General features: G+C 53.7%; 1 protein-coding gene across 1 annotated transcript in view; it reads left to right on the forward strand.

The window, feature by feature from the left end:
- SLC6A17 (solute carrier family 6 member 17) overlaps window positions 1-13,207 on the forward strand; it is a 50,788-nt gene extending 37,581 nt beyond the window's left edge. Inside the window, exons 7-12 of the mRNA XM_027096236.1 lie at window positions 4,686-4,927; window positions 5,230-5,422; window positions 7,692-7,884; window positions 8,471-8,630; window positions 10,300-10,462; window positions 10,951-13,207. Coding sequence (XP_026952037.1) covers window positions 4,686-4,927; window positions 5,230-5,422; window positions 7,692-7,884; window positions 8,471-8,630; window positions 10,300-10,462; window positions 10,951-11,319 — 1,320 coding nt within the window. The 3' untranslated portion in view covers window positions 11,320-13,207. The remainder of the gene's footprint in view (window positions 1-4,685; window positions 4,928-5,229; window positions 5,423-7,691; window positions 7,885-8,470; window positions 8,631-10,299; window positions 10,463-10,950) is intronic.
- The last annotated feature ends 8,942 nt before the right edge of the window (window positions 13,208-22,149 follow it).

The following is a 22,149-nucleotide window of genomic DNA, read 5'->3' on the forward strand; positions in this document are numbered from 1 at the left end:
ATGCACAGTTCCAAAATCCAAATAGCCCTGAAAAACAAAAAAAATTTTTTTTCTTTCTCCCAGAACTCATTTGGCGACAAAATGACCTGAACAGATGTGAGACTATTTATAGTCTTTATCGATTCACTTGGTGTGAATATTCATATTCTGCTGCAGAAATACTAATGTGTCTGATTACAGGGTGCTGCCCCAGACCCCATGGGGGGTGTTATGTAATTATGTGGCATATGCACCATATTACCTTTCGACGATAAAATTGGAAACAAAACTGGTTTCCAAAACCAGTCTGGTCCCAAGGCTTTTAGATGAGGAGATGCAGGTCTGTACCACTTTTGTAAAGAAGATGACACTGCAAGCGGGCCCTCAACAGTGTGGAATGACCCTGCGCCATTTCTCTGGCCATCTTTCTCTCCTGTGTTCCATGGTGAACATTTTCAACCCCTTCCACTGTCTGAATCTTCTGACCTCTCCTCCCAGTGCACCTTACCCCCAACAGTTGATTTTGCCTCCTGCTTTATGGGGAAAACAGAAGCCACCAAGACGAAAACTCCCTTAGATGGTGGAGACAGAAACAGAATATGTATACAGCCCTGCCCACAGCTGCCCCATCCTGTCCTCCTTCTGTCGTCTCCCAGGTGAGCAGCTCAAGGGTCCCCTATGGCAGATAGCTCCTCTTCCCTCCTCTAGGTCTGCTGCCCTCCATCAGCTTTAGGTATCGTCAAGTCACTGCATTAAAAACAAAAACGAGACAACAAATCAAAAAGCAACGCTCCAGATTTCGTAGGCTTCCCCCGATACTGCCCTGCCTTTCATTCCAAGCCTAGCTTCTCCAGAGTGTCCGCCATTTCCTCCCCTCTGCTTCTCAACTCTCCTCATTCCTCTCTGTCTTCTGGCCCCATTGCTCCCTGTACAGCTCCGACTAAGCTCACCCATGACCTCGTGGCTGTAGCATCTTTCACTCCATAGCAGGGGTCCCCGCTCCTCCCTGGCGGCCTTTCTTCCCATGGCCTCCTGATCCAGCCCTCTCCTGCTTTTCCTCCGGCCTCCTCTCCCTCCCTGTAAGATCCTCTTCCCTGCTTTAAACTTGCAGATGTTGACTTGCCCCAGGCTCTTGCCTCTTCTCACTCTATCCACAGCCTCAGGGCAATCACTGCCTGTACACCTGCTACGCACACATTATACCTCCAGCTCAGCGCTCTCCTCGAAATTCCAAACTCATTTGTCTAACTACTGGCTTGACATCTCCTTGTAGATATCATTTTTTTTTTTACATCTTTATTGGAGTATAATTGCTTTACAATGGTGTGTTAGTTTCTGCTTTATAACAAAGTGAATCAGCTATACATATACATATATCCCCATATCCCCTCCCTCTTGCGTCTCCCTCCCACCCTCCCTATCCCACCCCTCCAGGCGGTCACAAAGCACAGAGCTGATCTCCCTGTGCTATGCGGCTGCTTCCCACTAGCTATCCACCTTACATTACGGACGCATTAAACTCAGCATTTCTAGAAGGGATGCTTTGATCTTCCCTGTTCTAACCCCTTCGACACTGACCCCTCTTCCGCTGTTTCCACATCCACCAGCTCAGGTCTGCAGGCCAGAGCTGTGGCCGTCACCCTGGCATCTCCCCTTCCAGCGCCCCCCAACTCCAGTCCGTCACTAAGGTAGACTTGTTTTTTCCTGCTATACCCTCTCTGTCTTCACCACCCTGACCCTAGGCAACACCACCATGACCTGCCACCTGAATCCCAGGATGTGCTTCCTCGCAGATCTGCTGCATCCACTGGTTTCTTTAAGAAATGCCCATCCCGATTGTTTCCCTCCTCCTTCACACCCCTTCGTGCTTTCCCTGGTTAAGTGCCTTTTTAGGATCAAGACAAGGATCCTTATGGGCCTTTGCTGTGACTCCTCTGACTCTCCCAGCCTCGCCTGTGCCACTCCTGCCTTGTCCTCTCTGCTTCCCTACACACATAGCTCCCCGTGTGAGGAGGGTGTCCTCCTCCGTCCCCCCTCAGGGCCTCTGCACACACTGTTCCTTCTGCCTGAATGCTCTTCCCTCCCTTTAGCAAGGGTAGCTCAAAGATCCCTTCCTCTGGAAGCCTTCCCTGACCTCCTAACTCACTCAAATCCCCCTATCACAGTATCTCCCAGCGTTAGGTACCTGGCTTTCCCAGCCCTTGTCACTTTTGCAACTTAGCATCTATTTATGGGGTCATTTGACCAATGTCCATCTCTCCAACCAGAATGTCAGCTCCACGCGAGCTGGGACCTTGCCTCCTATTGCTCCTCGTGGCTCCCCACCACCCAGTACCAGGCCTGGCCCACAGCAGGTGCTCAGGGTTTGATGGACGAGTGACTGCATGTCGTATCCACAGGGAGCCCACACACGTTACAGCTGTTGAGTGTACAGCGAGGGGGAGGGGGTGGGAGGGTGTCACCTCCTCATGAATGACAAGGGGCTCTTGGCTCCTTAAGGTCTGGGCTCGGGGCTTTCTTGGTGGGCCAAAGATGGCTTTACCTATTTTGTGTGGACTGAGGGACTGTAATCTCCCCTGGAATGCATCTCCCTCCTCCTCCCCTAGCCCATCGCTCTGCCAGCCTCCAAGCTTGCCAACGCCTTCTCAGCTGGGCAGTGACTCCTGGTGCTCAGACACGCCTGGGAAGCTGGTGAGATGGTGGGCCTCTGTCCTAGATGTGAGGACTGAAATATTAGAGCTGGATGGACCCTAAGCCCATCACTTTACTGTACACACAAGGAACAGACTCTCTTATAGGCATGCAGTAAGGGGCAACCGGGCCAGGACCACTTGGGGCTTGTGCCCACAGGGTGAGTAGTAGACTCTCTAGTTCGCTCCTTGCCTCCCTCCTCTGTTTGGAGTGAAGTCACTTGGGTCCACCTCAGCAGCAAAGGTCCAAAGGGAAAGTGGTCTGAGGAGTATAGCGGCAGACCAGCTGAGTCAGGAGATGGTGCTAGGAGGGCGCCATGGCCTGATGTCAGACGATCTGTGTTTTAGTAACTCCTCTGCCCCAGCTGGCTGGCTCCAGTACTTCGAGTGAGTTATTTCACCTTTGGGTCTTAGTTTACTCTTCTAAATGTAGATAACAATTCCTTCCCCCACCAAAAAATACAAACAAAAAAAAAAACCCCCAAAGAACCCAAAACCCACCTCTGTCCTGAGCAGGTCAGAGGCATTTTGTCAGGATTAAATGCTCCTATGAGCCAGGCATTACTTGAGACTGTACATTTGGTCCTCAGAATCATTTTTGGAGGGAGACTTTGTTATTATTCCCATTTTTCAGGAGGCTCATAAAACAGGCACTATCACCTGCCTAAGCCTTCTCAGCTCTTTAAAGAGGGAGTCAGACTTAGACCTGGGTCTTTCTGACTCTAAAACCCTACACTGGGCCCAAGCCCTAGTCCCTGCATTGAGGAACAAACAGTAAAAGGAAAACAGACATGAAACGCGTTTAGAAATTGCCCCAAGCCATCTAGATACTGTGGACGTCCTGGCGCCTGTTGGGTCTGAAGGCAGATGGACAGGTCAGGTCGGGGCTCCCCTCTCCAGGAAGTGTCTGGGTTCTGTGCTTCAAGCTGGGTGGGTTGGGGGTGATTCTTCTGTGATCTAGGGCCTGTAGATGTATATGAATGAACTTAAGGTTTTTTTCTTTTTTGGAAAAGGGAGTTTGGGTGGGCAGGAGGGAGAGGTTGGTATCTTTTTTCATGGTTTGAGGTGGAGGAGGGAGACGTTTGTGTTCTTAGTTGTCTTGTACAGTTGTGCAGGCTGTATACTGCCCGACTCCAGGAGGCACCATTCACACTATAGTCTAAGTGAATGTCACTCCCTAGAGTTTGCCCTACACATCATTCCTGATGGCCTTGAAGATGTTCCTTGGTATGATAGCTCCATGGTAAGCAACGATAGCAGTTAAAATTAACCGAAAACTTACTGTGTAAGCATGTAGCGTTTATTTTATCTTACCTGGCTCACAACAATCATCTGAAACTGATACTCTTTTTTTTAATTGAAGTATAGTTGATATACAATATTATATGTTACAGGTATACAATACAGTGATTCACAATGTTTAAAGGTTATACTCCATTTATAGTTATTATAAAATATTGGCTATATTCCCTGTGATGTACAATATATCCCTGTAGCTTATTTGATAAACAATAGTTTGTACCTCGTAATCCCCTCCCCCTATTTGCCCCCCCTTCCTTCTCCCCACTGATTACCTCTAGTTTGTTCTCCGTATACCTGTGAGTCTGTTTCTTTTTTGTTATAGTCACTACTTTGTTGTATTTTTTAGATTCCTGATGCTCTCGCTATCTGTGTTTTACCCATAGGAGACCTGAGGCTCAGGGGGTGTTAGAGGAATTGCCCAGGCCGCACGTAGCTCTTTACCACTGTGCCACGCTGCCTCTGGACTCCGTGAGGCTGAGGAACTGGGGTGTGGTGGGAATTCCACTGCACGAGAATAAAGCCGTTATCTTTTTTTTTTTTTTTTTGGCTGCGCCGCCTGCTTGTAGGATCCTTAGTTCCCCGGCCAGGGTTTGCGCCTGGGCCACGGCAGTGAAAACACCGAGTCCTAACCACTGGACCGCCAGGGAACTCCCTAAGCCATGATCTCTGTGTCTCTTTTCTTCCCTTGCCATGGTCGCCCCTCCCCCACCACAGCTGGACAAGATGCTGGACCCCCAGGTGTGGCGGGAGGCAGCCACACAGGTCTTCTTCGCCCTGGGGCTAGGCTTTGGGGGTGTCATCGCCTTCTCCAGCTACAACAAACAGGACAACAACTGCCACTTCGACGCCGCCCTGGTGTCCTTCATCAACTTCTTCACCTCGGTGCTGGCCACCCTCGTGGTGTTCGCTGTGCTGGGCTTCAAGGCCAACATCATGAACGAGAAGTGTGTGGTCGAGTAGGTGGCCCCTTTCTCCTCCTGTCCTTTTCTCTCGCCGTCCACCTTCCCCTGGGAGAGTCCCCCTCCACCCGCACTGGGCGATGGAGATCAGAGGAGCTCTCTGTCCCCAGCCCTGGACCACAGGGACAGCTTCAGAGATGTCTCCGTCGATGCCCATGGCATCCTGCCTGGGTGTCTAGGAGGTACCCCCAGGATGGTGCCCAGTCCTGCCTTTTTACCTGAACTTTTTTTTTTTTTTACCTTTTTTTCAATTCTTTTGTTTTAAACCTTTTGACTTTACCCTTTCCTTTGTGCTGCAGGAATGCCGAGAAGATCCTGGGGTACCTCAACACCGACGTCCTGAGCCGGGCCCTCATCCCTCCTCACGTCAACTTCTCTCACCTGACCACTAAGGACTACGCGGAGATGTACAAGGTCATCAAGACCGTGAAGGAGGACCATTTCTCAGCCTTGGGCCTCGACCCCTGCCTTCTGGAGGATGAGCTGGACAAGGTATGGGTCAGGCTGTCCTTCCAGGATGGGCAGAAAGGCAGGTGTGGGAGTGCAAGACCCAGAGACAAGCCATGGGTGGCTGGAGCTTGGGTGCAGAAAGCCTCCAGGGATTCATTTTTTTACTTGATAAGTGAGGACCTACTATGTGCCCAGAGAAGCACAGAGGGAAGGTGTTGGCCAAAACCCCTGCCCTGAGGTAGGCTGAGTCTCTCTGAGAAGACGAGGCAGGTGCACAAGTCCCAGAAATCAACGGGAACGGGGACGGCTTTCACGTGTCTTGAATGGGTTTCCTGCGCACCCGTCTCTGCCACGTGTAATGCGTTTGGAACAGTGCCTTGGACACAGCACGCAGAAAGTAAGTGTTTACATTAGCGTCTGCCCTTTGCTGTCTATCCCCTGGGCCCTCGTGACAGAGCCGTGAGCCGAGTATTAACGTTGTCTCCTGTTTTACAGGCGAGCAGCCTGTAAGCTGGGAGCCTGCTTGAGGTCTCACAGCTAAGAAGTAGGGGAGCCAGGGTTCAAATCTTGATGTTTCTGCCCCTCCCCCAGCTGCCCCACTCCCACTGCCACAGGGACCCTTAGCCCCTGGGGAGGGCAGGGCAATGCTGCCCCTCATTAACGTGCAGGCCCAAGTCTGGACACCTTGCTTCTATCCCCGTTTGCACAGCTGGAAACTTTCAAAGTGACTGTTTTGTTAGGAGGGGTAACAGGAGAGAGACATACCCACGGGGTCCTGGGATCCAGCTGGTGCCAGGGCTCACATGGGGCTGAGCCAGCTCCTCTCAGTCAGCCTCGATCAACCCTCCCCTTCTCCGTGGAGCCAGGGAAGATGACGCTTTCCCTGCGCTCGTGAAAAAGTCAGCTGCATTCTACTGGCGCCAGCCTAATGCTGAGGGACTGTGTCGCCTGTGAGCTCTTCCCATGTGATCAAGAGTGAAAGGGCCATGTCTGGGCACCCCTGCCCTGGTTTCTTCCCCAGGTAACTGGCAGCATAAAGGACGGCGCCCTTGCTTGAGACCCTGCCCCATTCTCACAGGCGTGGCCGGGTCCTCTGAATAGAAGTAGGATGGTAGGGCTTCCCTGGTGGCGCGGTGGTTGAGAGTCCGCCTGCCGTTGCAGGGGACACGGGTTCGTGCCCTGGTCCGGGAGGATCCCACATGACGCGGAGCGGCTGGGCCTGGGGGCCATGGCCGCTGAGCCTGCGCGTCCGGAGCCTGTGCTCCGCGACGGGAGAGGCCACAACAGTGAGAGGCCCGCACACCGCAAAAAAAAAAAAAAAAGAAGAAGTAGGATGGTAGCAGACTTTTTAAAAAAACATTTATTTATTTATTTGTCTGTGCAGGATCTTAGTTGTGGCATGCGGGATCTTCATTGCCACGTGTGGGATCTTCATTGCCATGTGTGGGACCTTCGTTGCCGCGTGTGGGATCTTTAGTTGCGACATGAGGGATCTTTAGTTGCGGCATGCGGGATCTGGTTCCCTGACCAGGAATAGAACCCGGGCCCCCTGCATGGGGAGCACAGTCTTAACCGCAGGACCACCAGGAAAGTCCCCGTAGCAGTTTTTTTACATAATACAATCTTGATAACATTTAAATGACAAGAACTACACTCTCACAGTTTGGGGAGGTGTTCCCTCTCAGTCCGCAGACACTACAGGATAGCACAGAAGTGATGTCAGCTGACAGTGTGTGGTCAGTTCCCTGTGAGCAGGGACCTGGGCATTAAAGCAGTGGTTCTCTACCTTGGCTGCCCATCAGAGTCACCTGGGGGCTTTATAAAACCCTGATACCCAGCTTTACCCCCAGGCCAAACAAATCATTGTCCTCGTGGAGAGACCCAGGCATCAGTGTTTTTAAAAGGCTCCAACATGAGTCCATTGGGCAGCTGAGGCTGAGACCACTTCGGTAAAGTCTGGCGTTCAGAGCTGGGGGCGGCTGCATTGCTTAGAGGAGGAGAGTCTTGAGCTGGGTGTGTTTCTAAAAGTGAGCATCTTCATCTGAATCACCTGGGGTCCTTGGACAACTCGTAGATTCCAGACCCCACAGGTGAAGTCCTGAATTAATGTTTTACTCCCTGGGGGGTATTCTGATGCCCACTCACATTTGAGACCCACTGGCTGAAAGCAAGAGGATTTAGGGGGGCGGGGATCTCTGTGAAGGAGGGAACAGCTATATTCCTAAAGCTCTGAGGGCAGAGATAAGGAAGCAGGGGGCCCCCAGGTGGGCGTGGACCCTCACTCAGCCGCGCCCTCCGCACCCACCCTCAGTCCGTGCAGGGCACAGGCCTGGCCTTCATCGCCTTCACGGAGGCCATGACGCACTTCCCCGCCTCCCCGTTCTGGTCCGTCATGTTCTTCCTGATGCTTATCAACCTGGGCCTGGGCAGTATGATCGGGACCATGGCGGGCATCACCACGCCCATCATCGACACCTTCAAGGTGCCCAAGGAGATGTTCACAGGTAACTCCTCCCGGCAGCCCCCACTGGGCTTGTGGGCTGTCCAGGGGAACAGTGAACAGGTTGTGACTCTGACTGTAGAAAGATTGGGTTCCCACTGGGTTATTCATGACTCCATACTTAGAAAGCTCCACCCCCCCCACCCCCCACCCAACCCGGCACACAGCTGGAGCCTGGCTACGCCACCCAGAGAAGAGCACTTCAGAGCCGGAAGGGAGAAGGCTGTTTGGGCATCTGTGCCAAACCTGGGCTGGGAGATAGGCCTCTTTCTTGGTTTGTTTGCCCTTCTCCCCAAGGGCCTGCTGAGGTGTCTTAGCAGGGGTGGCCTCCTCCATGCAGGCCCTGCACCCTGTTCCATCCCTGTCACTCCCAGCCCCAGGGTGCTCCCTGCCTAGTAGAGTAGGAGCTCAGAACCTCAGCATCTGGACCCCCTCCCCACCTCCATGCAGGGCTGGACCTACCAGAGGGTGGGCTGCAGGCCTGCTGTGAGGAGGGGTGAGATGGGGAGGGACCTGGGTGCCCCTAAGACCCCTGGGGCACCACCCACCCTGCACCTTTGGCCCCATACCGGCCTCCCGGCTCTCTGTAGTGGGCTGCTGTGTCTTTGCCTTCTTCGTGGGGCTGTTGTTCGTCCAGCGCTCCGGAAACTACTTTGTCACCATGTTTGATGACTACTCGGCCACCCTGCCACTCACCGTCATCGTCATCCTTGAGAACGTCGCTGTGGCCTGGATCTATGGAACCAAGAAGTAAGGGGGACATGGGGGAGAGCTGGGGACAGGAGGAGGGGTCTATCCCACCCATCATGACTCCCTGGAGAGTGCTGTGTTCCCAGGGCTGCTCATGAGTGGCGCAGGAGATCACAGAGTCAGAATGTCAGCCAGAAAGTGCCCTTACAGATCACTTAGGGAAACTGAGTCTCAGAGAGAGGACACGACTGTCCAAGGCCACTGGGCTGATGAGAGAGAGAGCCAGGCTGAGGACATGAGTCTTCTGGATTCAGGCACTGGCATCATCCTGAATGGGCTTAAACTACCATAGCATCTTTCCTGGGTACCAACTCTTCAGAACTCTGTCAAGCTCGTTAAGCACTTGGTGGGTACACAAGAGGCCCCTGCCCTCGAAGAAACCATTGACTTCAGCAGCCTGACTCATAGTTCTAGAGTGAGCTACAAAGGAGTGTGAGACAATGTGTGGTTTGGGCCCTAAGTTTGGGGTTGGGTGGGGGTAAGAGAATTCAGCAATATGAAAGGATTGGGTCTCGTAGCCTGAGCCTCAGGGAAACCTATACACACTGTCAGCCCCTGGCCTCATTCCTCATTTCAGGACAAATCTGTGTCCCCAGGAAGTCCTTTCACTCACTCAGCAACGCCCGGGGCTCCTCTAACCCACTCAGCCTGACCCACCCCGATGTCTAGACCTGGTCTCAGAATCAGACTCTCACAGGCCCTGCTACAGCCATCTACTTCCTAGGAGAGTGCAGGAGGGAACGGGCTGATAAGACAGAGAGCGACCCTGTGAGCCGGGGTTAGAACATGCTGCTGGAAAGGCTCTCCCTCTTCTGCAGTCTGGTGAAGCCCCGTACCCCTTCTCAGACTGTTATTTTTTAATGCACAAGATAAAATATATAAGATTATATAGGAAACTAGTTATATTGAAAATTAGCATAATAATGTTTAAAATCTGTGATACAGTAGTATACGTGTACTTTATTTTTACTGCATTAAGTTACAAGATCTAGCTGTGGGTCTAATAACAATGGTAATTTCAAAGCAGTGATGAGCCCAAATGATGTTTGTCGGTATCTCAATTGTAATGTGATAGGGAAATATCTGTGATTTAATCAATTGCTTACAGCATCTTGGGTACTCTTAATACTACTGTTGTTGCTTGCACTTATAACAGAAAGAAATGCAAATTTCACCTAGGTGTTACTGAGGTAAAGATGGTTTTTTTTTAATGCTATTCATGTACACAGCCTGCCAGCCTCCCGGAATTTCACCCACATGCCCAGTGGTTAGGCATCCCTGAGTCAGGACGGCCTTCTGCCTTTGGACACTAGGAATGTGCACTTCTACCTCTCTTCCAGCAGGGGGAGTCTAGAGCCAGGCCAGCACCAGGTGGGCCGGGTGCCCAGCAAAGCCCTCTGGAGCCTGTCCACCTGCCCAGGGCGTGTCCTGTGGGCTGTATCATATCCCTGGGTGAGGTGTGACGTGACATAGTCAGAGGAAGTTAGGGGAGGACAAAAGAGCCTTTTCAGAGGCCAGTGGGGCCACAGAATAATGTATTGAATGCGAAGAGTGTAATAGCCTGGGAGGGAGGGACTGGTCAGTGAAGGCTTCCTGGAGGAGGTGGCTGGGGGGCATGTGCCGGCATAGTGGGGGTGCCAATTTCTGGACCCTGCGCTGTGCTTGGCAGGTTCATGCAGGAGCTGACGGAGATGCTGGGCTTCCAGCCCTACCGCTTCTATTTCTACATGTGGAAGTTCGTGTCTCCGCTGTGCATGGCTGTGCTCACCACGGCCAGCATCATCCAGCTGGGGGTCACGCCCCCGGGCTACAGCGCCTGGATCAAGGAGGAGGTGAGAGGCGGGGGCCTGAAACCCCAGGGCCATTGGCATCTTCCCAGGCCTTTAATGCCACAGGTGGTAGAGATAACCCCTTATAGGGCAACTACTCGGTGCCAGACCCTGCCAGAGGCTTTGCACAGCTGATCTGTAACCTTCACAACAACCCAAAGAGAGAGGTGGTGTTATCGCTGTCACACAGATGGGGAAACTGAGGGTCAGAAAGGTGAACGCACTTGTCCAGTCTTTCTAACCCATGTTTTCTCTCCCTGTGGAGTCCATGGAGTGGAACCACCCCAACTTTTTACAAGTGCAGAAACTGAGACCCAGGGAGGCTCAGGCCCTTAGCCAAGGGGACCAGCTCCCCCAAGGAGCAGCCCCTGATGAACCCCATCTCTGCCAGTGCCTGGCCAGGATGAGTGCGGCGGGGAAGTTGTCCTGGAGTCTGAGAGGGGGAGGCTGCGGCAGGGCGGGCAGCAGCCCTCACCCGTGTCCACCCCTAGGCTGCCGAGCGCTACCTGTATTTCCCTAACTGGGCCATGGCTCTCCTGATCACGCTCATCGTCGTGGCTGTCCTGCCCATCCCCGTGGTGTTCGTTCTGCGGCACTTCCACCTGCTCTCCGACGGCTCCAACACCCTCTCCGTGTCCTACAAGAAGGGCCGCATGATGAAGGACATCTCCAACCTGGAGGAGAACGACGAGACCCGCTTCATCCTCAGCAAGGTGCCCAGCGAGGCGCCCTCCCCCATGCCCACTCACCGCTCCTACCTGGGGCCCGGCAGCACATCGCCCCTGGAGACCAGTGGCAACCCCAATGGACGCTATGGGAGTGGCTACCTCCTAGCCAGCACCCCTGAGTCGGAGCTGTGACCACTGCCCCGCCCTGCCCGCCTTGCCTCCCACACCCAGCCAGCCCACGTGTCCCAGCCTGGCTTTTCCTTCCAGGCCAGGCCCTCTGCCCAAGGGGAGGGGCTCTGCCCTGCCTCATCCTCCACCCCAGTCCCAGCCGACTTCTGCTTCCTAGATCTGAGTGGGGGCTGGGAGAAGCTCTGTCCCCCAGTCTAGGCCCCCAACCCAGCTAACCTTCAGAGACCCCCTTACCAAACTACATCTGAGTTACTGGAACCGCCCAGATGTCCCGATTCCCAGCACAGGGGAGACTCCAAGTGGCCACTCCAGGGGTCACTCCACACTCCCTCTCTCCTGCAGTTCTTAGGTCTTGGAGTCCCTTAGGTCTGTGCTGCCAGGTAGTGGTGGTGGCTCAGGGATGGGTTGGGTGGGGTGTCCCTTTCCAGAGGTGCCCAATTTAAGGTTGGAGATGGGGCAGAGATGCCAGGACTCAGGGCTTAGACTTTGGGATGGAGTCTGCAGAAATCCCCAAGTTCTGTTTGGTGAGGCAGACGGTGCCCTCTGGTTTAGAGCATGAGCCTTGGCAGCGGGGGTGGTGGGATGAGGGGGCTCCTTGGCCTCAGGCTCAAGGTGGACCTTCCAGTGTTCTTGGCCCTGCCTGGGGTGGGGGGATGTGCTCCCGCATCCTGCCTGGTAGGGCAGTGACTGGCCCCAGAGCCCTTCCCACCTCCATTAGAGCTTAGCCTGCCCTCTCCCCACACCCCCATCCGGGAGCCCAGAGTCGTGGCCTCTGCCTCTGTCCTCGAGAGAGGAGAGGTCTCTAGAGCACACCTGATGGCTCACAGCACAAATCAGATGGTTTGGAGCACAGCTGTGAAGCACAACCCCTCCCCTCTCGCCAGGGGCCCGACTTTCTCGCTAGCGGCAGCTTCTGCCCTGGAACGGCAGTCCCTGGAGTTCAGGGGCTCACACCTGGGAAGGAGATAATTTCACTGCCCCTTTGGGCCGCCGCCCCTCTCCTTGTACAAGCACAGCCACCCGGTGTGCACGTCGTGTGTGGACACCTCGGAAACCTTTCCCAAGCCGCCCGGCCCGTGGTGGGGTGTGGGGGGCACAGGCCGTGCTGTGGCCACTGGAAGCTGCCCAGGGGGAGGGCCGGGCCTCTGTCCTGGGGCCCAGCCCTGCGGCACCCCACCCATGCTTACCTTTGCCTTCCCCGGAAGAGGGCCGCCCTCGGAGTGCAGGCTAAGAGGATTGGAACCTGATTGGAGGTCAGAAGTCTGCAGAGAGATGAATGGACTGATGAAAGGATGCAAGGATGGGTGGATGGAAGGAAGGAGGGGTGGGGAGGAAGGAAGACTGGCTGGGACAGCAAACCTCCATCTTTGCGAGCTGCAGTGGGCAGGGCAGGGGCAGGCCTGGCTCCTTCACAAAGGGTCCTGAGTCACTCTTGTGCCCCTGACTGCTCTCAGCCCTGGGAGGGACACACTAGGCCCAGGGGTCCCTCCTCCACCCCTTAGTCCCTTGGTTTTCCCCGCCCCCCTTGGGGTCCACTGACCACCTCCCTTCCTCATCCTCCTCCCACACGTGCTCCCATTTCCAGCCCTCTCAGCCCCACCCATCCTTCCTGAGTGTGTGGGGGGAGGGGGAGTCCCACATCTCCACAAAGACATGAGCTTCTGGGACACCACATCACGCCTTAGGCCCCCTCACCTGACAGCACCTCCTACCTGGCCCTGTGCCTAATCCCAAGCAGAAATAGCAACAGGAAAAGCAAGGCCCCAGGAGAGACACTACTATATATACTCTATATATTCTATTTCTATTGTATATTCAATCTGTACATGTGGGTGTAAATGCTGTTAAATGACAAACCCAATATTATACTGTGGCTGGTGGACTATTTTCATCCTCAGTGCTGTAAAGATCTATTTTCATTGTATATTTGATATATTTTTAATTTTGTAGCGTGTGGCTGGACCAGGCCCCATCACGCCAGCCTGTGACAGGGCGGCTGAGCTGGGGCCGTCAGCTTGGTCCTCGTGGGCTGGGTAGTGCTCGTAGCCGGCTGCCGTAGGCCGGGCCCTGTCCTGCTGCATCTCTGCCATTAGACGTAGGGCCCCGAGCTTGGTGTGTGCGTGTGTGTGTGCACGCACACGTATGTGGGTGTGGGTGTGGGTGCGCGTAGGGTGCTGACTTGTGATCCCCGTGTTCACCACATTCCTGAAGGCCACGCTGCCCTCCTGCCACCTCCTTCTCCTCTCAGCTCCGTCAGGCGAGGCCTCAGGGCAGGGTTCCGTGGGAAACCCGCGTCCTGGGAAAGGCACATGCCTCTCACTGGTGACTCGCTGCCTTCCCCCCATTGGGCTTGCAAGAAACAGAGAATGAGGCATCTTAGGGGAGTGGGGGAAGTCCCCACATTTATTTTATTTTCTCGCTGTGCCCACTGGAGACACAATGTCTTCAGCTCCGGGGAAAGTGCTGGGTTCCTTAAGATGGTGAGACCCCAAGAGGGCATCATCTCACCGCGCCTCTGTCCTGTGTTTGTCCTTGAGACATCCCTGACAGTGTTCAGGGGGAACAGCCGCCCCTCCCCTGTGCTTCTGACACACACACACCTCTGCTCACTCCTCAGGGGAGCTGGGAGTGGATGGGGCCGATGGGGTCAAGAGCAGGTAGGGCATCTGACGGAGGGAGATCCAGCCCCAGATTCCCTGGAGGAGCAGGACGTGGCCAGAGAGGGGCAGGCCCTATGTTCCAGCACAGGGTCCCCACCCCACTGACTTCGGTGCTGTCCATGCAGTGCCCACAGGGGACAGAGCAGACTCCGGGGCAGAGCAGGGCAGGCCAGGGGTGTACCTGAAAGAGTCCCTGGTGGCTGGTCCTGCCTCTGCCCGCCCTCCAGCCCCAGTCACCAGCTTCTTGCCCAGGGAGCCCACTCCACTGAGGCAATGTGAAGCCTGAGGCCCAGATGGGTGGACGGGTGGGCACAGAGGTTGATGTCAGCCAGGTTGGCTTTTGCCCTCGAGCAAAAAGTCCGTGGGGACTAGTGCTAGGAGAGGCCCTCCTGACTCAGCCTACGGGCCGTGAGGCTGGGGGCCAGAAGCTGTGTGGTCCCAGGCCCACGCAGGCCTGCACTAGTACGGGGAGGGGGCTGCCCTCTAGCTTCTTCACAGCTGCACCTCCCCCCTCCCACTGGAGTACATGTTGGGACGCACCCGACTCCCTGAGCGCCCACCAGGCCCCCAAACTGGGGGGGGGGGGGCTGCTGCCCCTTCACCAGAGCCTAATGACTGGGGATGGGGGAGAAGGGCCCAGCGTCCCTTCTCATCCTATGCACACATGCCAGGTGTCACTTTCGGTTCTGGCGCAAGTTCAGAAAAATTCTAGTCCACGTGCCCCATGCTGGTCAGAGCCCTGGGTCCAGACCGCTCAGCCCAGGGGAGGGGATGAGGCTTTGTCACCCCTGGAGCCCCTCCTTCCTCTCTACACCCCCCATGGTGTACAATAAAGTGTCTGTTCTTACCAAACCCCTCTTGCCTTTCTGACCTGCTCTGGGATCAGGGAGAGGGGATGGGAGAGGCCGTGGATCCCGAGGGCAGCTTTGGGTTGAAAGCCTGGATGGGATGGGTTGGTGAGGACCGCTGTGGGACTTTGAGGGCTGCCTGGCTGTCTGGCTGTCTGGCTGAGTAGGATGAAGAGGGGCATGTGTTTATTTTTCTAGGAATTGTCCAGGACAGGTAACCGCATATACTGGTAGGAAGCCTTACGGATTCCAAGTACTTCACACATCTAAGCTCGTGTGGTCACAGAGCAACAGCTCTCTGAGGGAGATATGCTGTTGTCCAAGTTTTTCCAGATGAGGCAAATGAGGCTTCGTCTGATGTGAGGATGGTGTTTTGTGTCCGTGTACGGGACCTCGTAGGGAAAATTCCGACCCTGTCTTACTGCCAGGAAGACAGCCATCTAGGCCTGTCAGTTCTGCAAGGGGGGAGGTGGGAGGGGCTGAGGGTGGGAAGACGCCAGTGTCCAGAGGCCTGAGACTGAGGTGGGGGATGGCCGGGGACTTGAGGGTTTGCCAGGAGCAGGCCACTTAAGTTCTGGGAGAACGGCCCCTCTCTTCAAGGTAGCTATCTTTTTTGCAAACTTCAGTAGAAGGTAAAGGTGAAATATGAGACTGTTCATTGCCTATTTTCACAAATTTCAGTCTCAAGTATTTATTGAGCACCTACTGAATGCTTAGCTCTGGAGAACAGAATGACCTGGGGGTAGGGAAGCACTACTTCTTTGCTTACCCTCAAGGAGCACAGACACTGGAAGAGACAAGAAGTATGGATCCTGGGGGAGGCCCCACCACACGGCACTCTACTCCAGTCTAGAAAGATGCTACCTGATACCTGACACCGCCAAAGTCCCCCAAGGAACGTTCCATTTCCTTCTCCTGCCACAGAGAAGAAAGTGTTGTTCCAGGAATAGCCACCAGATGGCAGGAAAACCTTTCTCTCCAGGTCTTGGTCCACTTACCCGTCTAGTCCAACTCCATCACTTATTCTTTTGTGGGCTAATTTATTCTTGAACAAACATTTATTAAGTATCCACCATGAACAAGCTCTGTGTCAGCTATGGATACACAAAGATAAATAAATCAGCAGCGCTCACTGTCCTGAGTTTGGGGAAGGGAACCCCTCCTCCCCCGCCCCCCCCATCTTCAAATCTCCCCATATATCTCTTAAACAGGGAATGTCTTGGTGTTAAAAATATCACTCCTTGAAAATGAATTCAATTATTTGTTTAAAGTAATGTTTTGGGTTGAAATGCCAACGCTCCCACCAGGAGGGACACATAGATCCACTAAAAAGCGATATCACAAATGCTTGGGTTTGAGGGAGTTATGGAGTCAGACTTCTCAAGTTCAAGTTCAAATGCCAGCTAGGCTTCCTGCTTCCTGAAAGACCTAGGGCAAGTTATTTAACCCCTCTGAACTTAAATTTCCTAGTCTGTAAGACAGGTATAACGAATGGATTGAATGAGATAATGCATGTTCCTGTGTATCAAGTTACTCCAAAGCTTAGTGGCTTGAAACAACCGTTCTATTATATCTCATGATTTTGGGGGTGAGGAATTCAGGTATGGCTTGTCTGAGTGGCTCTTCTAGTGGCAGTTGAGGTCACTCAGTGGTATTCAACCGGCAGATGAGCTGGTCTGGAGGGTCCAAGGCAGCCTCGCTCACATTCATTCAAATGGCTGGCACCTCAGTGAGAACAGCTGGCAGCCTGGGCTCAGACTGTCCCCAGACGAGCATCTACAAGTGGATTCCACAGCACAGTTCATCTCTGGGTGGCCAGACTTGTCTGTGATGGCTCAAGGTGCCCAGAGAGATCGATTCAAGAGATGGGAGATGGAAGCTGTCAGTTTCTTAAGGCCTGGGCCTGGAACATGGCATAGTGACACTTCTGCCATATTCTGTGGGTCACAGCATCTGGCCAGAGTTAATGGGAGGACATACAGATCCCGCTTGTTGATGGGAAAGGGGCCAAAGAATTTGTGGCTGCCCATGAAACAGGCCTATTCCAGGGTGCCAGAGATCTTCAGTCACTGGTGCCTGAGTGGGGCACAAACAGCTAAGTTCTGATGGGGAAGTGAATGGCTGAGCTTGGGCCCTGGGTATAGAGAGCAGACAGGGAGGAAGAGGAGGGCGTGAGGGGGGCATGGGAGACAACTTTTTTTTTTTTTTTTTTTGCGGTACGCGGGCCTCTCTCTGTTGTGGCCTCTCCCGTTGCGGAGCACAGGCTCCGGACGCGCAGGCTCAGCGTCCATGGCTCACGGGCCCAGCCGCTCCGCGGCATGTGGGATCTTCCTGGACCGGGGCACGAACCCTGTGTCCCCTGCATCGGCAGGCGGACTCTCAACCACTGCGCCACCAGGGAAGCCCCGGAGACAACTTCTTTTGACGCATGCTTGCCCGGGGCAGGTAGCATGAAGTAGGTTTGAATCATGACTCTATCACCAACCCTATGACCTGGGGCAAGTCCCTGAACCCTCTGAACCTCCACTTTCTATAGGGAGAATGACAATAACAACGCTTCCTTGCAGAGATGTTGGGAGGAAAAAATGAACTCTTTCTGGAAAACCTACTGGAATCCAGTATAGAATTCTTTCCAAACTGGAATATAATAGGTGCTCATTAAATATTAGTTTCCTTCCTTCTTGCAACTGGAGTAAGTCCATGGGGCCTGCTTCATTCTGGGGGCCCCATCACCCTTGCAGTGAGTCATTCTCCCAGAGCTAGTTTGAAAGCCTAAAACGCAAAGAAGCCAAGGAAGGAGGGGAGAGAAGGCACTGTTTTAAGGAAAGGGAGTATCAGAAGTGTGGGTGTCTCCCCAATCCCTCACACCATCATGCTCCCCCCAACAAACAGCCATAAACAGCTACACAGATTGAGCCAGCTCCAGCCACAGGGCCTTGGGCTAGAGGAGAAGGATTCTACAGACCATAGGGATACGGAGGCATTTTTAAAAAAGGCCCCAAATTCTTTAACACTTCAAGGGAATGGAGTCCATGCTCCTCCCCTGGAATCTGGGTGAGCAAAACCTTCCTTTGACCAACAGAGTATGGCAGAAATAATGCTATGTGACTTCTGAGGCTAGATTAGAATTGGTCATGCCACTTCCGTTGGGAGTCCTGGGGAAACCCAGCCACCATCTAAGAAGTACAACTACCCTGAGACTAGCCTGTGCCAGAGAGGCCGAGTGTTTGCAGGTGTACCACTGACAGCTTCAGCCAAGCTCCCAGCCAGCAGCCAGCGTTAACTGCCAGCCACATGCACACACCACGGTGAACATTCAGCCCAGCTGAGCTTCAGACGTCTGCAGCCCCGGCTGACATCTGCCTGCAGCTGCGTGAAGAACTCTAAGCAAGGACCGTCTGACAGCCCTTCCTAACTTCTGACCCATAAAATCATGAGCAAAATACAGCACTTGTTGGATTTATACCACGAAGTTCGGGTAACTTGTTTCATAGCGACAGTAACCGGAATATAAACCTTAGTGCATATCTGGCCCAGCCTCCTCACAGAATAGTTGGAGAAACCGGCCCAGAGATGGGAAACTCAGAGCCTCATACACCACGGCGTTGGAGTCAAAGGGCTGGAAGCGATCTGAGCGTCAACCAAGCGGGGGCAAAATTGGGGTCAAAGACTGGGTTTCTCCCAATCCAGTGCACCCTCCAGTAGAGCAAGATGCTGACAGGGAGGGCTCCCACCTTCTCCCACCCTCATCCCACCCTCACCCCACTGCCTCATTGATTCCATGCATCAAGTATAAACCAAGTGTTCTGAGTGCCTAGGACTGTGCTAAGCACTGGGAATATACAAAGGAGGTCAGGCAGGGGTCTCTTGCCTCGTACTTCTACTGCCTTGTAGAAGCAGTAATAATCTGACTTGGCATGTCCTGTCACTGTCACACTCACCGGAGCCAGGCACACTGCTGCGTTTACTTACATGGTCTTACATGGGAGGAAACCCTGGGAAATGGGGAGAAGACCATGTGTGTCGCTCAACAACCACCCAACCATTATTAGGATTACTCCAAGCGAGCCACGGTGCCAGCTGTAGAGCAGAGCTCCACCCTGGGGCTCCCTGGGTCGGAGCTGGCTGGCTTCTGGGTCTGTCTGTTCTTCCCAGGGCTGCCCCAAGCAGGGAAGAATCCCTGGGCTTCGTGAGTATCCAAGAGGAGCCAGACTTTGGTCTCCCTCTCCAGACAACTGCTTTCCTTTCCCTGGGACACCGCTGGAGGGGACCGGACCCATCAGGACTAATTAACCACTCTAATGGAATAAGCCAGTTTTGCTGGAATTTAGCCCAGGTGGGAGGAAGCTGTACTTTTCTAGATGGAGAAGCACTGAGTGTCAAGGAGTCTTGCCAGCTGGGCCCTGAGCTACCGTGTGTGCACGCGTGCTCCCACTCTCTGCACCTGGCCTGGGTCTCTATCTCAGCAGCCTTGAGCCAGGAGGGCTCTGGGGGTCCCCTTAGCTGCCCTGATCCTGTGATCCCATGAACACTGTGCTACATTCAGAGGCCATGTGGGCCCAATATCCTTCTTGACCCTTGGCCCAAGCCCAGGCCCAGCTCAGTCTCCCAGCACTCACTGCGGCTCCACAGGGCTGGAATCTGTCAAGGAGAATGTGCTTGTGAGCTGACAGTCAGGTCCCTTCTAGCCCTTTGACTCCAAGTCCATGGTTTATGGGGCTCTGAGTCCTGGCCAGTCCTGAGCTTGTAGCCTGTACCCTTCTGGTCATTTCCCTTTAAGAGTTGGGCCATCAAAGTCCATCTCTGGTGTTCCCCAAGAGCCCCAAATACACCTTCACGAGGATTTTCACAGCAACTCAGCCCTACCTTCGTCCCTTGTGCCGAGCCCTGCTAGCTGACCTCTGCAAGGCCCCGTGGGCTGTCCTCTGTGTCTGGGTTCTTCCCAGACCCCTCATGGGAAGGCTCTCAGCATTTGGTTTGGAGACTGCAAGTCTCCACAGGCTGCCTGGGGGTGGGGGTGGGAGGCAGGATAAAGTGAAGTGATAAGCACATGGGAGGTTTCAGCCTCCTCTCACCCTCCCTGCTCTCTCTCCATGAGGGGAAAAGCTCTATCACCCTCTGCCCCAAAGATGATGACTGATAAAGCAATTCAATTAACCAGTCTGGGAAGCAGGGAAGGCTGGGAAAGGATGCTGGCTCCTTGACCCGGACCTGAGGGAAGAGGGTTTGGTTCTTGGCAGGAGCTGGAATACCAAAAGGGGGAGGTGTGAGTATCAATGGCTAGGACTTTGCCTGGGCAGCCATTGGGCCTGCTCCTAGGCCTGGAGCCCCTCAAAACAAGCAGAGTCCACAGAAGAAAAATGGAGAGGAAATTGGCTAGCTTCTGTCACCTCTAAGTGGCTGAGCCCCACACCAAGCTCCCAGTGGGCAAACAGGAAGGGTAAATGGCTTTGACGTCAGGCTCTCAAGCCTCCCACTGGCCAGATCAGCCTCAGCTCTCAGAGAGCAAGGGCCTCATATGAGGGGGCTCTGGAAAGGCTAGACAGAGCCCCCATCCGTTCCACTCTGGGATCAAACATTGCTCTCTTCCTTTTCTTTGCTATACCTTTATTCCTGTTGAGGAAAACCCACTGTGACTGATGCTTCAGCATGAACTGGCTCCCAGATGGATGTTCTTTCCAGACAGCTGGAAGAAACCTGGGCATCCAGAGGAGGAAAGTGGAGAAAAGGGAGAGAAGTTTGTGGAATTCGGAATTTCCAGCTGTGACTGCTTCGTGGTCTTGCTTAAGCCTGTTGGTCATCAAGATCTTGGAGGAAATGAAAAGGGAGAGATCAGGCCAAGTCCCAGATGGGAAAGGTACCTGAGGTCCTGGAATTGACCGGAAGCCTATCAGCCCCATTTTCTCCCAAGAGGGCAGCCCAGTGAGGTCTGGAGCAGGGTCTCCTAGCACCACCAGGGGGCAGCACCCACCCATCCACAGTAGGTTGTCACATGGCAGTCTGGTGGGGGGGGGGGGCTCTCTCCTTCCTGGGTTCTGAGCTTTTCGGAAATAGCAGGACCTCATACATACAGAATTGATGGAGACAAGCCCTATGAGGCCAGCTGCGGCATGCTGAATCCTCCAGAAAATTCCACAGAGGCCCAGGTAACAGGTTAGCCCAGAGCTCCAGGATAAAGCCTTCAGCAAGTGGTGAGGTCTTCTCTGGAGGCCTCTGGCCTGGCTGAGTTCCCTTCTCCAGGAGCCGGGCAGTGTGCTGAGTCAGGGGCCTCCCACCCAGTGCAGTTTCACCCCGCTGCCTCTCCCAGGCTGGGCCCTCTGTTTTCAGTGACTCTTCCTGGGTTCCCCTACTCCGACCCCAGCTTTCTGACCTCCTGATCAGTCCTCCTTTTTCTCTGGCAGTTTTCTCCCTCCACTTATCTCCCCACATGCTTCTCACCATCTACAAACAGCACAGAGTGAAAGCACCAAGAGGGTGGAGATTTACCAGGGCAAGGTTGGAGGGGCTCTGTTTTGTTTGTTGATTTTCAGGGCCTGGAACAGCTTCTGGCACATAGTAGGTACTCAAGAAATATTTACTGAATGAACAAATGACTTAGGAGTGGGATGCTGGGATGGTATTTTTCACTTCTCCCACCCACCCCCACCAACCTCTCCCTTTTCTTGGAATGACTGAGTTCAGCCAGCCTGAAGAATGGAAAGTGGGGGAGAGACCCCAAGGGAGTTTGCCAGGACACAACCAGATGGGGCTTTAAAGCTATTCATTACAGTCAATTCTTTAATAACCGTGCTGTGGTCCTTCCTTCCTCACTCCAGCTTCTGGACAGTCCTGGGTCTTCTCTTCCCAGTCACAAGTGGGAGATCTGTTTTCTATTGCAGCAAACTCAAAGCCAGCTAAACTCTGAAATGCAGACATCAGGCCCAAGGGGTAGGGAGACTGGACACAAAATGGGTACCAGCGAATGAGCGTTTCTGACTACAGGTCAGGACGCTATTTACCTCTTCTGCATGTTAGTACAGATCACAGATCGTCATCATTATTTTGGTTTTCTGACTTCATTAATGACAAGATTTTGCTTATAAGAATTCCCCATATTTGTACTGGGCTTCTATTCTAACCTCTCCTCAGAGCACCCCCAAGCCCCTGTCTTGTTTCTCCCAATATAGCCAGGTACTGCCTGATCTGGAAAACTGATGATGCACAGGTGTCCAGGGAAGGTGTGTTAATCACCTTGCATTTCTGCTTTAAAATCCTTCTTACGGTGATCTGGACAGACATGGAGGCTTGCCTGAAACTGTAAAAAAAAAATTTGTTTTTAATTAAAA

This window comes from Aethalodelphis obliquidens, unplaced genomic scaffold (genome assembly GCF_003676395.1).
Source record: "Aethalodelphis obliquidens isolate GAN/ISIS:26980383/991018 unplaced genomic scaffold, ASM367639v1 scaffold100, whole genome shotgun sequence".
Classification (NCBI taxonomy): domain Eukaryota; kingdom Metazoa; phylum Chordata; class Mammalia; order Artiodactyla; family Delphinidae; genus Aethalodelphis; species Aethalodelphis obliquidens.